We start from the raw sequence: 21,529 nt of genomic DNA on the forward strand, positions 1-21,529 counted from the left end.
TAATTCAATCCTTGTATGCCAAGGAATAATGGGAGAGAAATACTTAAAGTCTTTGTTTCAGTCTTGTACAATAAAAGAATTTCTGGAGGTTTTACCACCCCTGATTTCAAACTGTACTACAGAGCTATAGTAATAAGAACTGCATGGTATTGGCATAAAAGCAGATAGGTTGATCAATGGAATCGAATCAAAGACCCAGCTGTAAACCCACACACCCATGGATACCTGATTTTTGATAAAGATGTCAGAAATACACAATGGGAAAAAGAAAGCATCTTCAACAAATGGTTCTGGTCTAACTGAATTTTAGCATGTAGAAGAATGAAAATAGATCCATATCTATCACGCTGCACAAAACTCAAGTCCAAGTAGATAGAAGACTTCAACATAAAACCAGATACACTGAACCTGATGGAAGAGAAAGTGGGGAATAGCCTTGAATGCATGGGCACAGGAGACAATTTCCTGAATAGAACAGTTATCTCAGGCACTAGAATGGACAATTAATAAATGAGACCTCATGAAACTGAAAAGCTTCTGTAATGCAAACGACACCATCAAGGGGTCAAGGACACCACAAGAAAACACACAGAACCAACCATTCAGTGCCCACAGGGCCTAAAAGAGAATGAACCAACAATCAGGGAGCCTGCACAGGTCTGACCTAAGCCCTCTGCATATATATATTATGGTTCTGTAGCTTGGTCTTCTTGTGGGACTCCTAACAGTGGGAGTGGGGGCTGTATCTGACTCTTTTGTCTGCTTTTAGGATCCTTTTTCTCCTACTAAGTTGCCTTATCCAGCCTTAATATTAAGGGAGGTGCCCAGTTTTATTGCACCTTGATATGCCATGTTTGGTTTATATCCCTGGGTGGCCTGTCCTTTTCTGAAAGGAAATGAAGGAGGAATGGATCTGGAGGAGAGGGAAGGTGACAGGGAGGGACAGGGAGCAGAGAAGGGAGGGAAAGCTAGGTCGCAGTATAATATATGAGAGATAGATACATACATAAATAAGTCTTTGTTTTCTCCAATCCAACCATTACCCTTCTGTAAGCAGATTATTCTGTGTATATAAGGAAGTAACTGTGGTTAATGACACAGTAGTCTTGAATCTGAGCCAGGGTGTCTCAGGCGGTGCTCCTTGGTGAGGTATGGCATGACACGGTGCACATGTTCCGTGTCACATGATGCAAATGGGCAAAGGCTGCTGGAAACATCTCAGTCATTTTGATTCTTAGCTAATTGTAGGTCGTTGCACATCCAGAAACATTTAATGATGAAATTTTATGTGATTCCCCACACACACTACATTTGGAGGTTGTGACGTACATTGAAGAGGCTAAAAGTTGAAAACTGCTTAGAAGTAAGGGAAGTAAAGATGAACGAGGGGAATGAGAAAGAATCATGGCATGGTAGGAGGAGAACCAGGGGAGAGTGGAGAGTGGGGTCCTAAAAGCCACACAAAGAAAAGCTTATCAAGAAGCGAACTTTATGCTGGAGAGGTGTCTCAGTGGTGAAGGATGCATCCTGCTCTCGCAAAGGACAGGAGTTCAATCCCCAGAACCCACATCGGATGGCTCACAATCACCTGTAACTCCAGCTTCAGGGGATCTGATGCCTCTGGCCTCTGAAGGCCTCTTCACTCATAGGTACATACCCACACATAGATATACATAATTAAAAATAAAAATAAATCTTAAAAAAAAGAAATGCCCAGTGTGGTAACATGTGCCTTTAATTCCAGCCCTGGAAAGGCAGAGGCAGCGGATCTTCATGAATTCAAGGCCAGCCTGGTCTACATAGTAAGTCCCAACCAAAGTAACACAGAGAGACTCTGTCTCAAAACAAAACAGACAAGAAGAAAATAGCTAAACATACAGCTTTTTCAAATATAAAAAATTATGTATTAAAATAATCTTATTAAAATTTCCCTTTTGGTATATTGTTTTTTAATGGCCCAGAATGAGTATAATGTCAATATCCTTAAAGCCAGAACTCACCTAAACTTCCCTTCTTTCCTCTCTTTTTCCCACCCCAGAATGCCCAATTACTGCTTTCTAACAAGATCACTTTCTCTTTCTCAGGAAGACTATGTTTTGCGCAAAATGATGGTTACAGAGTATCTGGGCCTAACAGAAATCCATGCAGAACCCCCAACCATCTCGAGGAAGTCATGCATCTTCAGGTATAAGCCACATCTGGCATGATCGCGGATCAGAAGACACCGCTTCTGCCTTTATTAGCACACCTGTCCTAATAGCCCGTTTATTATTTTTTAAATTTACCAAACAACACTTATTTTGTTCACAGTTCTATGAAGATTAGAATACATGTATTTTCTCATCTCTAGCGCAAACAGGAGAGGCAGCACATGGAAAAGAGCGTCTGCCTCACTGGAGGAGACGGCTACTACATTTCCATAAAAACCTCTCAGTCTCTCACTGAAGCAGGCATCGCAGCCACCCTGCTCAGCTCCCCAGCATGCCTCTGGCCACTGCTGCAGCTTCCCTGCCAGAAACTTTCTCTAAGGAAGGGCCCTTAAGTGATTAGAGCCCCTTAGGTGTTACCCAAGATTTCCCTGAACTCTCCCACCCCAGATCCCCACCATACACCTAGAGCAGCTGGCAGCCAATGACAGACTAGTGCTAGGACATACACACATGCACACACACGCACACACATGCACATGCACACGCGCCTCGAAATAAGACTTAGTCTTTGGTATAGTGGACATCTTAGATCTCCTCCTTGGGGCTAGACTGGACAGACTGGATCTGCACTTCCTTAGATTTTCCCAATCTGCCTAACCCTGCTTCCTCAGTCCCCTGGTTTCTCCAGTGAGCACTGCTTTTAGGGAGCCTTCCAGCATTTACTTAACACCTTTTAGACTTTCAGTACATTAAAAAACAGCCAACCTTGGACTTCCCACAGGACAGGGAACCCTGATTGCTTTTCGGGCTGGGGGGGGGGGACTTAATTGGGGGAGGGGGGGGAATGGGAGGCGGTGGCAGGGAAGAGAGAGAAATCTTTAATAAATAAATAAATTAAAAAATTAAAAAAAAACAACAACAGCCAAACAAACAAGCCACCTTCAGATAACTGCAGCTACCCTGTGTTAGCAGTGAAGTAGAACGACCTGGGGCTGCTACCTTAGGTGAGATTGTTGAAGTCTCTGCACCCCATAAACCTCTCCGCAGACGCAATAATCAAAATCAGACCAAATCAAATGGGTTTAATGGGTACCAATGCTCCCTGGTGGCCTTCCAGCCCACCAGAGAGGAGACGAGGAAGGGAAGACCAGGAAACCATGTGTTTGTTGGGGGGGGGGGGGCAGTTTAAATGCCCTATGGGAATGGTCTTGAGCATCTCTGGGGAAGGGTCATCATTTGTCGGGCTTTCTCGGAGCTGGAGTCTGGACTGAGGCGACTCCCACAGGGGAGGGGGCTTGGAATGGAACTTTCCATCCAAACGTACCAGATTCTTTGGGTTTATGGATGCCAGGGGCTAAGGTGAAGCATCCACCCAAACACTTGTCAGGGAAGGCTCTCTGCTGAAGGTCGTTCATGAAGAGAAACGTCCAACTGAGCTGAGCCAAGGGACAGCCATGTGAAACTGGCACTCCAGGCAGATGAAAGAGCAATGGTGGGCGCACTGGGGCAAGGAAAACGTAAGAGAGAAATTGAGTCTAGTGGTGGAATGTTGTGAGCAGGCCGGCGTGTAATAGGCCTGTACGTATTTGGTTTGGTTTCAGAGATTTCCTCTTTAAGTGCATAGACACTTCAGAAGTTATTTTGGCTTCTACCAGTGGAGAAACCCACATTGCAATTCCGCTTCGCGAAAGAACAAGAGAAGCTATGGGAGTCCTCGATGTTAACATTGGCCAAACAAGGATGCTGGTGTATCAAGAGTACAAAGATCTGCAGAAAATGACGAAGATGATCCAAAATGCCTCCGATGAAATACTGGGCGAATTCTCTGGAGAAATCATGAAGAATGAGGTCATAGGTATTGTGGCTATGCTAACAGTCTGGAGGTGTGGTTTGCTGGGAGGGAATCACAGATACTGAGGTGAAGGCCGTAGTTTCCACTATGTAGATCTTTCCATGTGAAAAAATGCCCTTGTGCAGGCTTCCCTGATGGGCATGTATGGTCTATAACCTTTGCTAGGGTTATAGACCATACATAGCCAATACACCATCCTCTCAGGACCTTAGCTTAGACGGTGAGATGTCCCGTCTGCTGCGAAACATATAAAATAGGCACTCTCCTTGCCTTTGCCATAATCTTAGGAGGGCAATAGTCATAGCCCATTTCACAGGTGCAGAAAGTGAGGTTCAGTAAAAATAAACAATAAATGGTAAGACTGGACTCAAACTTGGTTTTGGCTTAATTTGAACATCTTACTTTACAGATTAAAGAGCTGAAACCTACAAACCTAAAGTGCTTTTTTCCAAGGTTCAATAACAAGCCGCTGGCTGGGCCAAAACCAGTCCCCGAGTCCTCGTGACTCTATGTACCCTAGGCTACTCTTAGCACAACATCGTCTTAGAGAGTGACTGAGAAGAAGGCTTGCAAAAACCCCTCAGCTAGAGTGAATTGAATAGATTTAGTTACAGTGTGTGGGATTAAAGTGGACCGATTTGCAGCTGTTATATAGAGTGTGATACAAGAAGGCCAAGTGTGGCGACACCAGCCTGTGATCCCAGCTACCTGAGAGGCTAAAGCAGGAGAATCACTTAAGATGATAAAGAAAATAAAGGAGGGAAGGGGGGGAAAGAAAAACAAAAACCACGTCCTGTAAGTGTTCAGTGTGTGCAGATCCTGAGACTTAACAGCTTCTGTTTGAAACCCTGGGATTAACCCCAGAGACAAACCAGGCTCTCTACCACTAAGCTATGTCCCTAGTCCTATTTTTAATTTTTATTTTGAGACAAAGTTTCACTACATCGTCCAAGTCAGCCTTGAACATACTATAAAGTTTATGGAACACCTTGAACTCAAAATCCCCCAGCCTCAGCCTTTCACATAGCTGGGATTATAGGTCTGTGGTACCAGGGCCAACAAGAATAAGAACTCTATTCCTTTAATTCCTATGTCTCACCAAAGAAGTAGGGATCGGTCCTAGTCCCACAAAAGAGTATGTGTGAGTATATGTACAAACATATATATGTGTTACATATATATTCAAAGACAATATAATTATAGTCTTCAAACTAAATCCTAACTATAAAACTCAGATTTTTAAAGGTTTTTTTCAGTTTTTAATTCCATCAGATATAATTCTATTTTTGCTTTTTATTTCATGATTAGAGAAACCAACATTGCTTAAAATCATGAGACATGGTTCTCTTTTGCCTGAAAAAAATAGTTCATACTATTTTATAATTTATATTATATTATACTCAGAATCCTATGAAAGAATAGTATATGCAATTAGAATGTGTGTAATTGCAGAGATGGAGAAGATGGGAGAAGTCATGCGGGCAGGAATCCTCTTCTTCCGCACCATGCTGCAGGAGCTTCGGGAATGCCTCCAGCTCCTCACATCCATGGACTTTGTGTCGTTGCTGCTGTATGAGCACAAACCTCACACGGACTCGACGTACTTCCAGGACCTCGAGTCCCAGGATATAGAAGCCAATGTGGTCCTTGTGCATGACATCCTGAAAGGAGTGATCTTGTTTTCTCAGCAGGAGATAGAATATTCCCGTGACTTGGAGCAGTGGGATAAGTGGAAGTTTGTGAGTTGGGGTGTCTTTTTGTGAGTTTTGGAGCTTTTTTTTTTTGTCTACAAATTATAATGGCACAACTCACAGGTATACAAGATGCAGGAACCTTCTCATAGTAAAGACATCCTCTAGCCCACCTCCGTGTTCCCAGACGACACAGCTGACATCTCTAAGCCTGTGTTTTGTATCCTTTCTCACAAGCCCTCTCCCCAGACTACACACCCCAAAGCTAATTCGTCTTGCCAGTTGAGAATGTCCCCTGCGGAGCTGTGTAAGCCGGTGAGCTGGGCCCTGTGTTTCTGCTGGTGATGATGGAACTTTCTTTCGTTCTTTGTTCACAGTACATTAACAAGTACTTAGTTGAAGATCTTTGTGTGTTTGATCCAACTGCTAGCAATGTGACGGTTAATGTACAGCTTATTATGAACTACATCCAAGGTAAGGGTCTGCCTAGTAACGTAAATGTATACCAATAGAACAAAAACTGTGAGAGATTCCATTATAGCGAAACAAACGGTTCTTCAAGTGAATTTACATGAAAATAAAAATGTTCATGAGTTTTCTAAAAAGAAGGATACAATCAACAATTTGCTCGATCCCCTAAGGTGTCTGTGCCACACGTTAAGAATTTAAAGGTGCCATACCTACACACAGTAAATAAATAAATAAAAATGTAACTATTAAAAAAAAAGAATTTAAAGGTGAGCTGGGTGGTAGTGGCACGTGCCTTTAATCCCAGCACTCGGGAGGCAGAGACAGAAGGATCTCTGAGTTCTAGGCCAGCCTGGTCTACAGAGCGAGTTGCATGTGTGCTCCTTCCTCAAAATGTATTCATTACAAGACTACACTACTCAAACTTTGTTAATATCTCACTACCGAGGAAGCTGAGGCAGGAGAATCACTTCAGTCCAGACGCTCAGGGCAGCCAGACACTACAAGACCCTCATCTCAAAGCAAGCAAGCAGGAGCTGCAGTGAGGATTGGAACATTAGGCAAGATGTCTTCTACTTTTAGCTCCAATAAGGAACAAAAACATTTTAAAGAGCACTGGTGTACAGAAGCTGGTAATGCTAGCCTTTCAGAGAGGAGCCAGCGAGACTGCAGAGCGAGAAGGAGGCTCTCGGGTTGGAGGTAACTAGGAACCTGCCCCAGAGAATCAGCCATGTCTAAAAGCAAAGGCACAAGTACAAAGGCACATGCCTGCACCGTGTGTGCAAGAGAACTAAGGAAAGAATGCGTTTTCCTCCTTGCAATTTAGGAAAAACTAATCACTGATTAGACAGAAGCAGAAAGATCTACAAGTTCAAGACCAGTCTGGACTATGGCCAGCCAGTCAATACTGCACAGAGACTCTGACTCCAAAACAAACCAAACAAAAAAACACCCCAAATGGTCAACAGAAATAACGCTCTGTGAAGTCTCTCCAAAAGAAAAAACCAGTAGTGGGGATGGGGTGGGAGAACCGAGCCTGGAGCTAGGCAGAGCTATAGACTTCTCTGGACTCCCGATCAGTTCCTCTCCTTCCCCTCTCCTCCCTTCTCTCTGATTCCACCAAGTCAGACACTTCCAGGCTTCTGTGATAGTTTAGGTTGAGGGGCACAGATCTAAGAGACCCCTGGGACAAGGGAGGGAAAGACAAAGGCAAGGGCAGGGAGGACAGCCGCAGACCTCAGACTGTACGCACAGGGGTGGCAGAGCCCTGAGCTGGGTGAATGGGTGTCACGGAGATGTTGCTAGGAAAGTGAAGTGCTCCCAGGAGTTTGAATGTGCTTGGGAATAGCAGAGGACACGAGACTCAGGAAGAACTAATGTGTTCCTTGAGTAATGTGAGTCCGGCATAGAATTCCTCTTTGGGATGCTACATGGGCAACAGTAGCTCATTCCTGGGAGTCTCTTCACTGGTGCCACAGGCCTGATTTAAAGTTCTGTTCAAGGGAATCAGTAACAACAGCAATAACAAACCTGATCACTGTCCACTGTCTGCTGAGTGTGTGCACTTCTGTGTGTGTGTGTGTGTGTGTGTGTGTGTGTGTGTGTGTGAGAGAGAGAGAGAGAGAGAGAGAGAGAGAGAGAGACTAAATATTGAACATGCTAGGCAAGCACTCTACCTCTAAACTACACCCCTTCCCCTCTTTACTTTTTGTTTTGAGACAGTCTCACTAAGATGCCTAGACTGTTCTTGAACTCCTTAGCCCAGGCAGACCTTGAACTTGTGATCCTCCTGCCTTGTGTCTTCTGAGGGGCTATGATTACAGCCCATCCACTGTATACTTTCATGTACTTATTCTATATTTGAGGACTTGAAAATCCGGAGAAGTCTGCATCTGTGTCCCCAGGATGCCTAGCTCCAACCTCAGTCCGCTGTCTCCAATCTCTGGTTCCTCCTTTCGGAGAGAATGAACACCCTCCATGAACTGCAGCACCACCTCCCGTATGGGATCAATTTGTCTAATTGGTATTCTCCTCTTTGGTCTCCACCAACCTGACACCTCACTCAACCTAGGAGCAGACCTTGCTGACGGGTTCCTTGTATTCCTGAGGGATGTTCCCCTTCTTAGACAAGAGCATAGGCACCTAGCAGTCTTCAGTCCAGTCCCTCTATCATAAGGAATCAGGATAAAGAGCAGGCCTTGCCGTTGCACCTTGCAGCTGCACCCTTAATAAGCCCATCCTCCACCCAGGGAGACGCAAAAGGCTCCTTCTGTGGCGTGGCACCGTTGTCTGAAAGGCATCTCTTTAGGCTCTGCCTCAGATTTGCCTGTTAGAGGCACCTGCTAGTGCAGGCTCTGCTCAGAACACATGCAAATTTTCACCCCTTGCCCCGACTTTGAACTCACCTGTCCTCTCTCAACCGCCTTGACCACGAAAGGACTGCCCGGGGCGTTTTGCTTTCCAATAGTGCCCTCAGGTGGCAGGACTGAGAACTTCAAGTAACAGAATGGGACACAGCCAAACAGGCTTCCCTTTCATGCAACCAGCAACCCCTTCATGTTATCAATCTCTATAGCAATCCACAAAGTTCATAGGTCACCGGACATCACTCCTCTCTCATTTAGATGAAGTTATATCAAGAAAGTCTGAGCTTCGTGTTTAAGGGAAAGGGATGTGTTCTTTGGGCACGGCTTCCTGTTTGTGTAGGGAGAGGATGCTTTTGGCAGGGCCAACTGTTATCCAAAAATCTGGGTGGCCTTCTTGTAACTTTGAGGAAAGCGCCTATTCAGGAAGCCCACTCAGCCTGAGATGACACCAGCGGGTTTCTGCAGTGCCTGGGATTGGGGCTGCTAGGCAGGGCGTGGAGCCTGGGGTGTGGTTGACATCCCATTGGAGAAAATATTCTCTCTTTTCTGTAAGGTGTCACTTGCAAGTAGCTTTTTGGCTAGGGAAGGGACTTTGTGTCCGTGTCCTCCTCTCAGTGCTAGAATTTTATCTAGCTTGAACCTCGGTCTGTGTGTGCTGTTACAGGCTCTGTGAGTTCATCTGTGTATCAGCTGTTACGTCTGGAGGACGTTTCCAGAAGAGGGCACCGGATCTCACTATAGATGGCTGTGAGCCACCATGTGGGTACTGGGAATTGAACTAGGGGCCTCTGGAAGAGCAGCCAGTGCTCTTCACCTCTCAGCCATCTCTCCAGCCCAAGGCAGAGGAATCTTAAGCCAAGGTCACCCTCAGTTATATAACAAGTTCAAGCCAGCCTAGAGTATATGAACTCCTGTCTATAAAAAGAAAGAAAGAGAAAAAGAAAAGAAAAAAGGAAAAAGGAAAGGAGAAAAGAAAAATCAACATAAATCGCACATCACACCCTTCTGGAATACACGGGTCAGTGTTTGGCAAACACAGCGAATTGTGCAGTCCTCACCACTACCTAGTTTGATGACATTTTCACACAGAACTGTAGCCCCGTTAGCACGCCTCCCTCGCTAGCCCGGCAACTGCTGGTCTGCTTTCTGTCTGCGCATGCCCATCTCCAGCCTCTGATAGGAACGCGATTAGGTAATAGGTGCCCTTTTGTGTCTGGTTCCTTTCACTCACTGTAGTGTTTCAGGACCTGCTTACATTTCAGTGTGTATTAGTTGTTTGTTTCTTTCTTATGACTACATTGTCTATATATTGATAAGCTGTATTTCATTTATCCAGTTATCAGTTCATGAGCCTCAGGGATTTTTTGGTTTTGGCTCTTGGAATTGTGTTTCCAGGAACATTTGTTTACAGTTTTGCTTTTGTTTTTTATTTTGAATGTGCATATTCTGTTCTCCTGGTCAGAAACTTTAGTTAGGAGTGAAATCGCTCGGGCATATGATAGCTCTCTGTTTCACTTCTGTAGAAATGTCTGCATAGCCTTTAACTTCCAAGGTAGCTAGTGAGGTGTTGGAAGCCTTTCTTGTTTCTGATCTTGCAAACGTTACCTTTGCTTTGCTTCTCCCCAGAAGCTCTAGCATCGTCCCTTTATTCCCAAGGTTGTGAAATTTCCCAATGATGAGCCTTGATGTGGCTGTCTTCACTCAATGTTCCGGGTGTTTGCTGGGCCATTTCAATTGTGAAATCTGGGTCCTCGCCTCCTAGATGCCTACAGAGCATCAAGGTTGCCACCGCAGCTGTGCAAGTTGTGCACTACACAGAGGTGCCCCACTGAGGAGGCAAACGGCAGCTAAATCGAACCTGGATTTCACTCACTGAGCTGTGTGCCTTTGCTTGAAGCTGCGTCAGCTTGGAAGGGGCGGGCATCTTTTTCTTGGCAAGCCTTTTCTCTGCTCAGCCCCCTGCAGGCCAGTGCATTTACCCAGGACAGGTGACTTGGAGGCTGATGGTGACCCTCCTCTCCCTTTCCTATCGTCCTTCTTTGTAACACATTTTCCAGACATTGCTTATCCTAGACTCAGTCTTCAAAATCCTAGTTTTAGTGGCTGGAGTACAGCTCCGCAGATCTCTTATTGGCTTGCATGAAGCTAACGAGCTAACTAATGTCTCATTTTCCATCCTATTTTCCATCTTTTTACCTTTTTGCTTTACATGCTGATAAATTCAGTCTCCTCTGCCAGTTCTGCTGACGGGGGAGGTATGTGTGTTTGATGTCTGAGAGCACCTGCATTGCTGTTCTCTAAGCCTTTGCTTTCTCCAGCCTCTGGTTGACATTTTGCTTAGGTCTCCGAGGGCGTTGGTAATTGCACCTTGAAGTCTTCTCCTTCCTGGAGTTTCTCCTCTTTCTTTCTCTTTTGGTGTTTGGATCTCTGTCTCAGATTAAACGATTCCTGTATGAATGGAGTCACTTCCGGTTTCTACGCCTCTCTGAGCTCTTTATCTTGAGCTGTCGGCTTCCTGTGTGACAAGATTCTTGGTTACTGCCTGGAGAGGAAGCAGCTTACTCTCCCAGGTCCTAGAGCCTAACGGGGAAGTCTGCAGGGCCTCCATATTTAGAATACATCTTAGTGTCCTCCCCATTGTCATCAGCGAACTGCGACTCCGCTCGTTCTAATGCCGCACTCTGAAACTCTCTGTGTTATCTGAGATATTTCTAGAAGTGGGAGAAGTCCCCCTGAGCTGTACTATGAGGTGGATTCCTAAGAGCTCTCTTTCCTAAACAGCATCTAGACACCGTGTGAGTCCTGAGAGGCTCCTGGGATATGCAGTAAGTTGATCTAGGCATGCTAAAATAGGTATGCAGAGTAAGGCAGTTGTGCGCATTTGAGGGAGACAGGGAGGAAGCATGGGGCAGAATTTTGTTTTCTCTTAGGTGGTGCTGTGGCTCCCACCTAAGGGCTTGTTGAACGAGGCAGTGCAGATGTTAACAGACAGACCTCGTCAGAAGGCGGAATTTAAGTGAGGAAATCAGCTATATAGATAACTTGTAAAGAGTGTGCTTCAGGCAGGGCAAGGAGTCAATACAAAGGCCGCAGAAGGCAGGAGTATGCCGTGTGTTGAAATAGTCTAGAGGAAAGGACACTGTGTCAGGAGCAGAGTAAGAGAATTAGAGATACTTATAAGGTGAAGTGATGGCTTGGGGAGCGGACTCAACCTATCACACCATCATAATATAATATGAGAAAGCAGAAAGTATTTCATGACACGGCTTATCCTTTGAAAGAATCACTCTTATGGCCTGGATAGTGGCTCATACTTCTAGCACTCAAAGGCTAAGGCAGAAGGATTATGAGTTCAAAGGTCAACCTGAGTTACACGGCAAGACCCTATATAACAGAGATCCCGTGTTCAATTCCCAGCAACCGCATAATGGCTCATAACCATCTGTAATGAGGTCTGGTGCCCTCTTCTGGCATAGAGGTGTACATGCAGGAGGAACATTGTATACATAATAAAATAAATCTTTGAAAAAAAAGTAAATAAAATAAATAAATATAAGGAACTGAGCATAGCAATGCCCATTTTTAACTCCAAATTTTAGAAGGCAGTCAGACAGACCTATGTGAGTTCAAGGCTAACCTGGTCTATATATACAGTGAGTGCCAGGCTACCCAAGACCTTGTAAGATCCCACTAAAAAAAAAAAGAAAGAGGGGGAAGGGAGGAGGGAGGGAGGAAATAACATTCTGCTTTTGTGATGAAAAGGCTTTTGGGGGTGGGGGGCGCTGCTGTCAAAGAGAACAATCAGAGGAGCTGCTGCAGGGATTCAAACAGGAGTGGACCCGACAGAGACAGTGAAAAATGGTCAGAGGTATACATAGTACAGACTCTGGTTAGACCCAACATGAACTCCACAGTTTGGGCGTGAAGTGTGAACAAAGCAAGAGCAATAGTTGACTGTGGTTTGGAAGAATTCGAGCCATTAGTGAAATCAGAGAGCACTACAGGGAAGAGACTCAGTGGGGAAAGAGGAAAAGTTCAAGTTTGGGGGCTGGAAAGGTGGCTCAGATGCATTCGCATGCAGAAAGAGTACTCACTGCTCTTGCGGAGGGCTGGAGTTTAGTTCCCAGCAGCAACATCTGGTGGCTCACAACCACCTGTAACTCCAGTTCCTAGGGATTCAATGCCCTATTCTGACCTCTGTGGGCTCTCACTTGCACATACACGGGCACATGTATGCACACACATAAATAAATAAGGTAAGTATTCTTAAAGCGTTCACATTTGGCATGCTGAGGTTGGGGCGTCTATTGGGCTGTGAGCAGAAATGTGAGTAGGTAGCTAGAAAAAGAACTCAGATTTTGGAGAGAGTTCTAGGTGGGGATGTAAAATTGAGATTTATTGGCCAATAGATGATGTCTTAGTTATAGTGCCCTGAAGAGACAGCATGACCACGGCAACTCTTATAAAGCAAAAACATTTAATTGGGGTGGTTTACATTTTCAGAGGTCTAGTCCATTATCATCACAGTTGGACATGGTGGCATGCAGGTAGACATGGTGCTGGAGAAGGAGCTGAGAGTCCTACATCTTGACCTGCAGGCAACAGGAAGTGGGCTGAGACACTGGACATATCTTGAGCATAAAAGACCTCAAAGCCCACCCCTACAATGACATACTTCCTTAAACAAGACCACGCCTACTCCAGCAAAACCACACATCTTAATAATGACACTCCCAATGAGCTTATGGGGGGCAATTACATTCAAACTACCACATTGCACTCCCTGGCCCCCATGTAACAATATCATAGGCAAAATGCATTTAGTCCAACGTCAAAAGTTTCCATAGTCTGTCACAGTCTCAACAGTATTTTAAAGTACAAAGTTTAAAGTTTCTTCTGAGATTCATGCAATCTCTTAGCCATAATCTCCTATAAAATAAAAATCAAAACCAAGATCACATATTTCCATTCCAAACATAGGGAAGGGAGCATAGTGAGGAAGTGCTGGACTAAAGCAAGACGGAAAAACAGCTGGGCAAACTCCAAACCCTGCATCTCCATGTCAATCCTGAGTTCAATCCCCAGGACGCAAAGACAGAAGGAGATAACCAAGTCTTGTAAGGACCAAGCCCTGTGCTCTGGCTTCTACACGCATGCTTCCACAGGTGCGCCCACCTATTTTAAAAACTAAAAGTTGACAGGCAGTGGTGTCACACGCCTTTAATCCCAGCACTCAGGAGGCAGAGGCAGATGGATCTCTGTGAGATCGAGGCCAGCCTGGTCTACAGAGCTAGTTCCAGGACAGGCTCCAAAGCTACAGAGAAACCCTGTCTCAAAATAAAAAATAAAAAAATAAAAGCTAACAAGGTGAAGGGGCTGGAGAGGAGATGAATGGAGCTCAGCGGTTAGGAGCAGAGGACTTGGGTTCTGTTCTCTTCAAATCACCAACTATTTTCAGTTTTGTTGACTGCAAGGCGCTTTCTTTCATGGGCTGGTTCCGCTCCCTGTTAGTAGCTTGCCTCAACAGTATCCCATGACTCTGGCATCTCTAACACTTGGGGACTCCAAGGCAATGCAGGCTTCTCCTTCACAGCTTCACACAATGGCCTCCCTGGGAAATTCAGGGACACCCCTGACACATGCCTGGCCTCAACAGCTTTCCTTAGTCATGGAGGAAGATTCCATAGCCCCTTTCGTCTCTCCTTGTCTCTAAAGCCAGAAACAAGTTGTGCTGCTTGCTGGGACTGAAACATGGCCCCCCTTATTCAATTACATCTTCACCAGCTTTCTGTTTCCCATGGTTTTTCACTGCTTAAACTCAGCTTTCCTGGATTTCAGTCTGTAGACCAAGCTGGCCTTGAATTAAGAGATTCGTTGCCTCTGAAGGTTGGGATTAAAGATGTGTACTACCACACCTGGCTCTAAGTTTTTCTTTTAATTCTTTTTTGTAAGTTGGAAACTTATCTTGGTGGTATCTTGCCCTGAGGTTACCACTCCCTGTATTCTATTTATTAATCTGTTGATCTCCTAGTACACAGGATTTAGCTCTATTTCACTTTCTAGTGCCCCTTTTCTCCTCAAATCGTACATTTTATATTTTTCCTTGCTCATTATAAATCTTCAGAAGAGTGACTATTAATAACCACACAACAGAGAGAACACTAGGCTGTTTCAAGATTTTCTTTGCCAAGGGAATTAATCCAAATCTCTTCACTTTAGCCTCAGGCAGACTCTTCAGACAAAGGCAAAAAGCAGCCACATTCTTCACCAAAATATCACGAGAATGATCTCTAGTCCACATATTGATATTCTTATCCTCTTGAGCCAGCCCCCCACAGTTAAAACATCCTCAGCACCACTGTCTCCCTGCTCCTGTTAATAAGGTCCATTGGGCAGCACTTAAAACTTTCCACTGCTTTTCTAACTCAAAGTACCGGAGTTCACATTCCTCCACACAAAAACATGGTCAGGCCTATCACAGCAATACCTTGGTTCCTGGTACCAACCTCTGTCTTAGTTAGGGTTTCTATTGCTGTGAAGAGACATCGTAACCACAACAACTCTTATAAAGGAAAAACTTTTAATGGAGTAGTTTACAGTTCAGTCCATTGTCATCATGGTGGCACATGGCATAAGGAGACAGGGTGCTGGAGAAGGAACTGAGAGTCCTACATCCTGACCTGCAGGCGACAGGAAGTAGTCTGAAACACTGGGCGTATCTTGAGCATAGGAAACCCAAAGCTCCACGGTGATATATTTCCTCCAACAAGGCCACACCTACTCCAGTAAAGCCGCACCTCCTAATCGTGTCACTCCCAATGAGCTTGTGGCGACAGCTGCACTCAAACTGCCACAGATGGTTCACGAAGGGGAAAGTGAAGACAGTTCTTTGAATGTCTTGCCACAAAGGGAGCATGGCCGCAGGTTTGCCTGGGGTGTGTCACCAAAAGGCCGGAAGTTATTGCACTGAAACATGAATTTCTGTAAAGATAAATTACATTGACTGAGCCATCTTGATGTGAGTGGCCTGCACTGCCACCTGAGGCCATGGTGATATCTGGGATCATACTACCAGCAGAAGCCATGTCTGGGTCTGTGGTCCCTCTGCAGCCAGGGTCTGTTACCACTGAAGGCCTTGTGGGTGTCTGTGATCTGTGCTGCAGCTTGAAACTATGATGATGTCCATGGGCCGTGCTGCCACCTGAGGCCACATTGACGTCCTTGGCCCGTGCCGCTGCTGAGAGCTATGATGGCGTCCATGGCCCACGATGTGGCAGAGGGCCATGTTGATATTCATGGTCTGTACCTGCCACTGGTGACCATGCTAAGGTTCATGGCACATGCCGATGCTGGAGACCATGTAGATGTCTGTGATCTGAGCCGTGGCCATAAGCCATGTGTAACCATGATCCACGCTCCCACAAGCAAGCGACTTTCTGCCATGGTATTGATGACTGCAGATTCACAGTTGAGATAGATGGACATAGAATGCTTCTGTGAGAACCCCGCCCCCTCAAAACAGTAGCAACCTAAGCAGAAAGCCATCTAAGAGATCTCTTAAAAATTGTGATAAGGGGGTGCTGAAGAGATGGCTCAGAGGTTAAGAGCACTGGCTGCTCTTCCAAAGGTCCTGAGTTCAATTCCCAGCAACCACATGGTGGCTTACAACCATCCAAAATGAGATCTGGTGCCTTCTTCCAGCCTGTAGGCACACAGAATGCTGTATACATAATAAATTAAAAAAATTGTGATGGGGGGGCTGGAGAGATAGATCAGAGGTTGAGAGCACTGACTGCTTTTCCAGAGGTCCTGAGTTCAATTCCCAGCAACCACATGGTGGCTCACAACCATCTGTAATGAGATCTGGTGCCCTCTTCTGGCCTGCAGGCATACATGCAGACAGAACACTGGTATACATAATAAATAAATAAATCTTTTTTAAAAATTGTGATAAGGATGCTGAAGTGTAGCTGTCCACAACTGATGGCTTCTGGCAGGGGTAGGGTAGTGGGAAGGACTACTTTCTTTAAGGGCTGACCACCAGGAGTTTAACCATGCTCCAGTGGGTATACGGGCAACACAAATTGGACTTATTTGTTTGCTTGCTTTTTCTTCTTTTTGTGGGGGGAAGGTCTCAAAGGTGGGGTTGGGTGGACCTGAGAGGACTGGAAAGTGAGTGTGCTGGGTGTTCATGATGTGAAATTTCCAAATAATGAATAAAAATATTATTTAAAAAATTACACTGACCGAAATTCACACATTTGAATCATGGCTGCGCTGTGAAAAAGCCCGGAACGCGCAGCAATAACGCTCACGACGGGAGCAGAACTGTTTGCTTGCGAGGACTCGTGACTCATCGTGGAACAAACTCCTCCTCAGCCGTAATAAATCAAAAACTGGGATTTCCTCCTCGTTCAACACCACACCACTCGTTTCGTGCGCGGCTCAGGAGGTGTCTGCCTCTGGGATGACAGCCAATCAACAGCAACGCATCAAGTGCCCAACTGTCACCACAAAGTTCGCTGTGCTGATGTGAGAACAGCTGCAGCTTGCCTGCACATCTTTCCAGTGTGCGTTGCTGGACAGACCTCAGCTTGTCGTGGCCAGCAGTAATGCTAAATTTTAAAAAGACTTAGGGAACGTGAAGCAATAGAAACAGAGAATTCAAACTATAGGAGCAGATGGAGAAGGGACACAGTCAAGGAATACTGCTGGTCCTGGCTTCGTTGTCATTGAAGGAAGCCGTTCCGCTTTTAAACTTGAAGTTAAATACTTCATTCTTTTTGCTTTGCCTGTTTTTACTAATTGTCTATGCTTCCCGGAGGATTTAGCTTAATTAATCCAGTGTTAAAGCAGAGACCCACAAATTGAGGTTTAATTTAAAAACATGCTTTTTATAGCCTGATGTTTCCAGCATAATGAATTCCCTGTGTAATTAAAAGTTTGATTAAAATGGGACCTAAAAATACCATAATAAATGCTTTCTGAATACATCCCTGTACATAGTCAAAGTCTTACTCTGAAATTCTTAGAGCTTAAAGTTAGTTTAAAGATCACTGTAAGCATTGCTAAGGCAAATCAGAATACTCATAATTTCGTAGATTCATAGAAGAAATAAAAGTAGACTCCTCTTGAGAACTGCCATGAGGGTCGGTGTGGAGTGTCTGCCAAGCTGTGACGACCAGGCGCCTGTCTACCGCAAGAGGGCGGTGGCAGCCAATGGTAATGGTTAAAGGTAGCAGCTGCAGGAGGCTTCCTCAGAGGGCTCAATAGGGCCCTGTAAATAATACATCCTTCTCTGGAAACGACAGGGAAACAGGTTCTGAGCTTTTGTCCTGGTAACAATAAAACGGGACATAAGCAACAGAGGCTTGTAAAAGGGAACGCGCTCTGCTCTCTCGCTGTCCTCCTGTCCTTGAATCTCCATGGAGACGGTGACTGGTTTAGTGATGGTGGCAGACAGGGGTCTGCACATTGGGATGTTCAGCCCAGATCAACAACCACTGATGCAGCTGAGCCCTCGTCAAGGATTTGGGAAAGACAGAACCAAGCTGTCTTATCTCAGGAAATTCGTTGGGATGGGTACTAGGAGTGTCCTGGGATGAACTTGGCTCTTATTTAATTTAGATTCATAACACTGGAACATTAAGATAATCAGAGTAATCTTTGGAAATCGGTAATATTTCTTTGTAACGTTTCCAGGAAGTTAATTAGCACAAAGAGGGATCAATGATAACAATGCGCACTCAGGGTTTGAAGTTGGTATTTGTATTGGTCTAGAATTACCCATAAAGTGAGATAAATCAGATATTCCTACTGTGTTCTCATGGCTAGCATCCGTTCTTGTTCTTATTCTAATTGTCACTAATATTATTGAGCTGTAATCTGGAAAAACTTTTAGGACTTGAAATAAAGAAATTAAATTATTCCTTAATTTAATGTTATTTCAATTCAACATTTATTGAACACTTACAATTGAATGAGAAAAAACAGTGCTTATGGGGGGGGGAGTGAGGGAGTGTGTGTGTGTGTGTGTGTGTGTGTGTAAAGAGAACATTAGACAATTAATTGCATCCACATGTTTTAAAGTCAGCTTCAAACAAAAATGAAGACTTGTGAATGTTTCCTCATTGCAGGGGCTTCTCTGGTATATGCTACACCTTAGCTTGTAGAGGTTCCTTCAAAACCAAGATAAAAACAAGCCTGACTCAGGGAAACTTGCTGCTTGTATTGGTAGGAGACAAGACAATAACATATATTCTGGAGTCTGTGCAAAAGATGACTCCGTGATTAAAGGTCCCTGTCACCAAGCCAGCAACTTAAATTTGGTCCCTGGGTCACACATGTTGGAAGGAGAGAATGCCTACAAGTTTGTCCTCTGGACACACACACACACACACACACACACCAATCAGTAAACAAAATGTAATAAAAATATCTATCTTAAAAGTCTAGCAGATAATTGAGATTATGGTTAAGATACTCTTGGATAGTGATGTTTAACACTCTGTCGCGGTTTTTTTGTGTGTATATAACGGTTTGTTCAACTCAAATCAGCAGGTCTTCGCCTGAGCCCAGGCCCAGTTAGACTAGGAACAGCAAGAATGAGTGAAACGCAACCTGAAGGCGTGCGCCACCCCTGCCCTGCTATGGGTTTTTATTAATACCAATTAGCATTCACACTACAAACTATATGATTTGAAACAATTTTTAAAGAATATTTAAAATATAGTAGTATTCATTATGAACTAATATGCCCAACCCTAGCATGCCTTGTTTGAGCTCAGTTCATGTTACTTTGTTTTCCAATGCAGCCAGTGACCTAGGGCTTCATGCTAAGCAGGCGCTCAACCCCTTAGCTCCACCCTCAGCCCTTTTTAGTTTTAGTTTACAACAGGGTCTCACTTGGGCCCTGTTCAAAATCATTCTCTAGCCTAGACTAGCCTCAGACTAGCAATCTTCCTGTTTCAGCCTGCCGGGCAGCTGGGGTTGCAGGGCTAATCACCACGCCCATCTGAATCTGAGGTTTTTAAAGATATGGACTGTATCTTTGAAACTTTCCACCTCTTCTGGTCCTATTCTCTTTTCTCATAATGCGATCATAAATTTGACACTTATAATTTCACACCTGATTTATTCCTTTTACTATATCTTTTTTGCTTGTTTGTCCTTTTGGTTTTTCAAGACATGGTTTCTCTGTGTAGCTCTGGCCATTCTGGAACTCGCTCTGTAGATCAGGCTGGCCTGAACACGGAGATCTGCCTCCTGAGTGCTGGGATTAAAGGCTATGCCACCACTGCCTGCCTTCCTTTTCCTATAGCTTTATGAATTCGTAAACCTTACAGGTTTTTAAACTTTTAAGAGTTATACCCAAATATGTATAAGATTATACACATTATGTGTGTATATATGTATATATAAAATTTTTATATATATAATTATAATTTATATAAATTCTTTCACTATTCACTGCTATGTATTATTCCATTAAATGAAAATATTAAATTCTATCTCTCTTATAATTAAATATATAAATGAGATGCTATTATGATTTTGATTCACAACAGTTCATAAATTTTAATCATATTTTAATTTATTTCATAATTAAAGTACAATATTACCTATACTAACTTTTCCTTTCTTGATGCAGGTCATTCTCGAATTGAAGTATGGAAATTTGGCAATCTTGTCATTGAACTCCTATACCACTGGTTACACATTTGTTTAACTCTCATGGAGCTAAGAGACAAACAAAATAGTTGTATTTTACCTCCACTGCCCAAGAAGAGTGATACCTCTGCTTGTGCAAAATTCTCAGAGAAAAGTTAAGGACTGGTGCTATATTTAGGACGCGTGGCCGATGCTGTTAATAAGGAACTGTTGTCAACTGGAAAGGAACGCCCCATAGACTCTTCTGCTCCCTGGCATTCACCTCAGCAATCTGTAAAACCAAAAGGCCTACCTAAGGAGAAATTAATCTAAAGAGTATGCAGTTATGGTGGTCATAGCCACACAGACCTGAATATGTACCAGAATGTATTCAAAAACTCCCTTCCAGTCTGAGCTTTCTATCCGACCTGAGACTACAATGGCTGTTTGGGAAATTGCTTCTTATTCTTTTAAATATCAAAATAATGAATACTGGAAGAGCCTGGGTGCAGAAATGGCAGCTTTTACATCAAAAGAGTACCAAACAATAAAGATTTTAAGAAGTGGACTTGTAACTGTTTTTAGAGTTTTTCAAAGACTATCCAAACACTACTTCTCCATCTGTTGGGGACCAGCCTCGACAAAAATACCTCTTGCCAGGGTAGAGGCGTGGAAATTGAGAAATATAGTAAGTAATATAAAGATTTAAATGAAAATAATAAAATGGAGAAACATATAGGATAGTATCTGGAGGGAATTCCAGTTCACCTGCGTTTAATTTCCAACTGCTTAAAATACCCCTGACCCTAAAAGGAGTAAGACAAAAGATTGCATTAACATGATACAAGGAAATGAACAGACCAATTGAAAGTCGCCGGTTACATTTATAGTTAATAAAATTTATAGTTAAATAAATTCTGTTGCTAGAACAAAACAAGTCACGTTTACACCCTAGACCAAAACATTCTGTTGGCAAACCACTCCCTGGGTAGAATTCCAAGTTATCTCCATAAAGGGAACTGGAACTTAGTTGGATCCTTAGACTCTAGTTTTAGGTGGGAACAGATCTACTTCTCGATTCCTGGAGCACAAGGGCTGGCTATTAGCCTCACCTGTTGACAATCACCTTGAGAGAGCAGAACGTTCTGATTTACAACCAGGTGGGACCTTCCTTTGTGGTAGAAGCACAATAACCTTGAAAGAACTAGAGGTAAGTTCCAACTCTCTGACCTTTGGTCAATGTGGAAATAGGCTCACATTTCTGGGCCTCCCCGTTCATCCCTTCTTCACCTCTCCTTTCCGTGACAATCTAGAAGTCACCTTTATATTACTGTTTGTTTGAGACAGAGTCTC

General features: G+C 44.0%; 1 protein-coding gene across 1 annotated transcript in view; it reads left to right on the forward strand.

Annotated features, from left to right (window-relative positions):
• Nucleotides 1-20,356, forward strand: part of Efcab5 (EF-hand calcium binding domain 5) — a 97,311-nt gene extending 76,955 nt beyond the window's left edge. Inside the window, exons 18-22 of the mRNA XM_041664114.1 lie at nt 2,085-2,185; nt 3,752-4,005; nt 5,455-5,741; nt 6,071-6,167; nt 20,178-20,356. Coding sequence (XP_041520048.1) covers nt 2,085-2,185; nt 3,752-4,005; nt 5,455-5,741; nt 6,071-6,167; nt 20,178-20,356 — 918 coding nt within the window. The remainder of the gene's footprint in view (nt 1-2,084; nt 2,186-3,751; nt 4,006-5,454; nt 5,742-6,070; nt 6,168-20,177) is intronic.
• Nucleotides 20,357-21,529: the final 1,173 nt, after the last annotated feature.

Source organism: Microtus oregoni, unplaced genomic scaffold (genome assembly GCF_018167655.1).
Source record: "Microtus oregoni isolate MIOR12 unplaced genomic scaffold, Mior012 000015F_ref0000493, whole genome shotgun sequence".
Classification (NCBI taxonomy): domain Eukaryota; kingdom Metazoa; phylum Chordata; class Mammalia; order Rodentia; family Cricetidae; genus Microtus; species Microtus oregoni.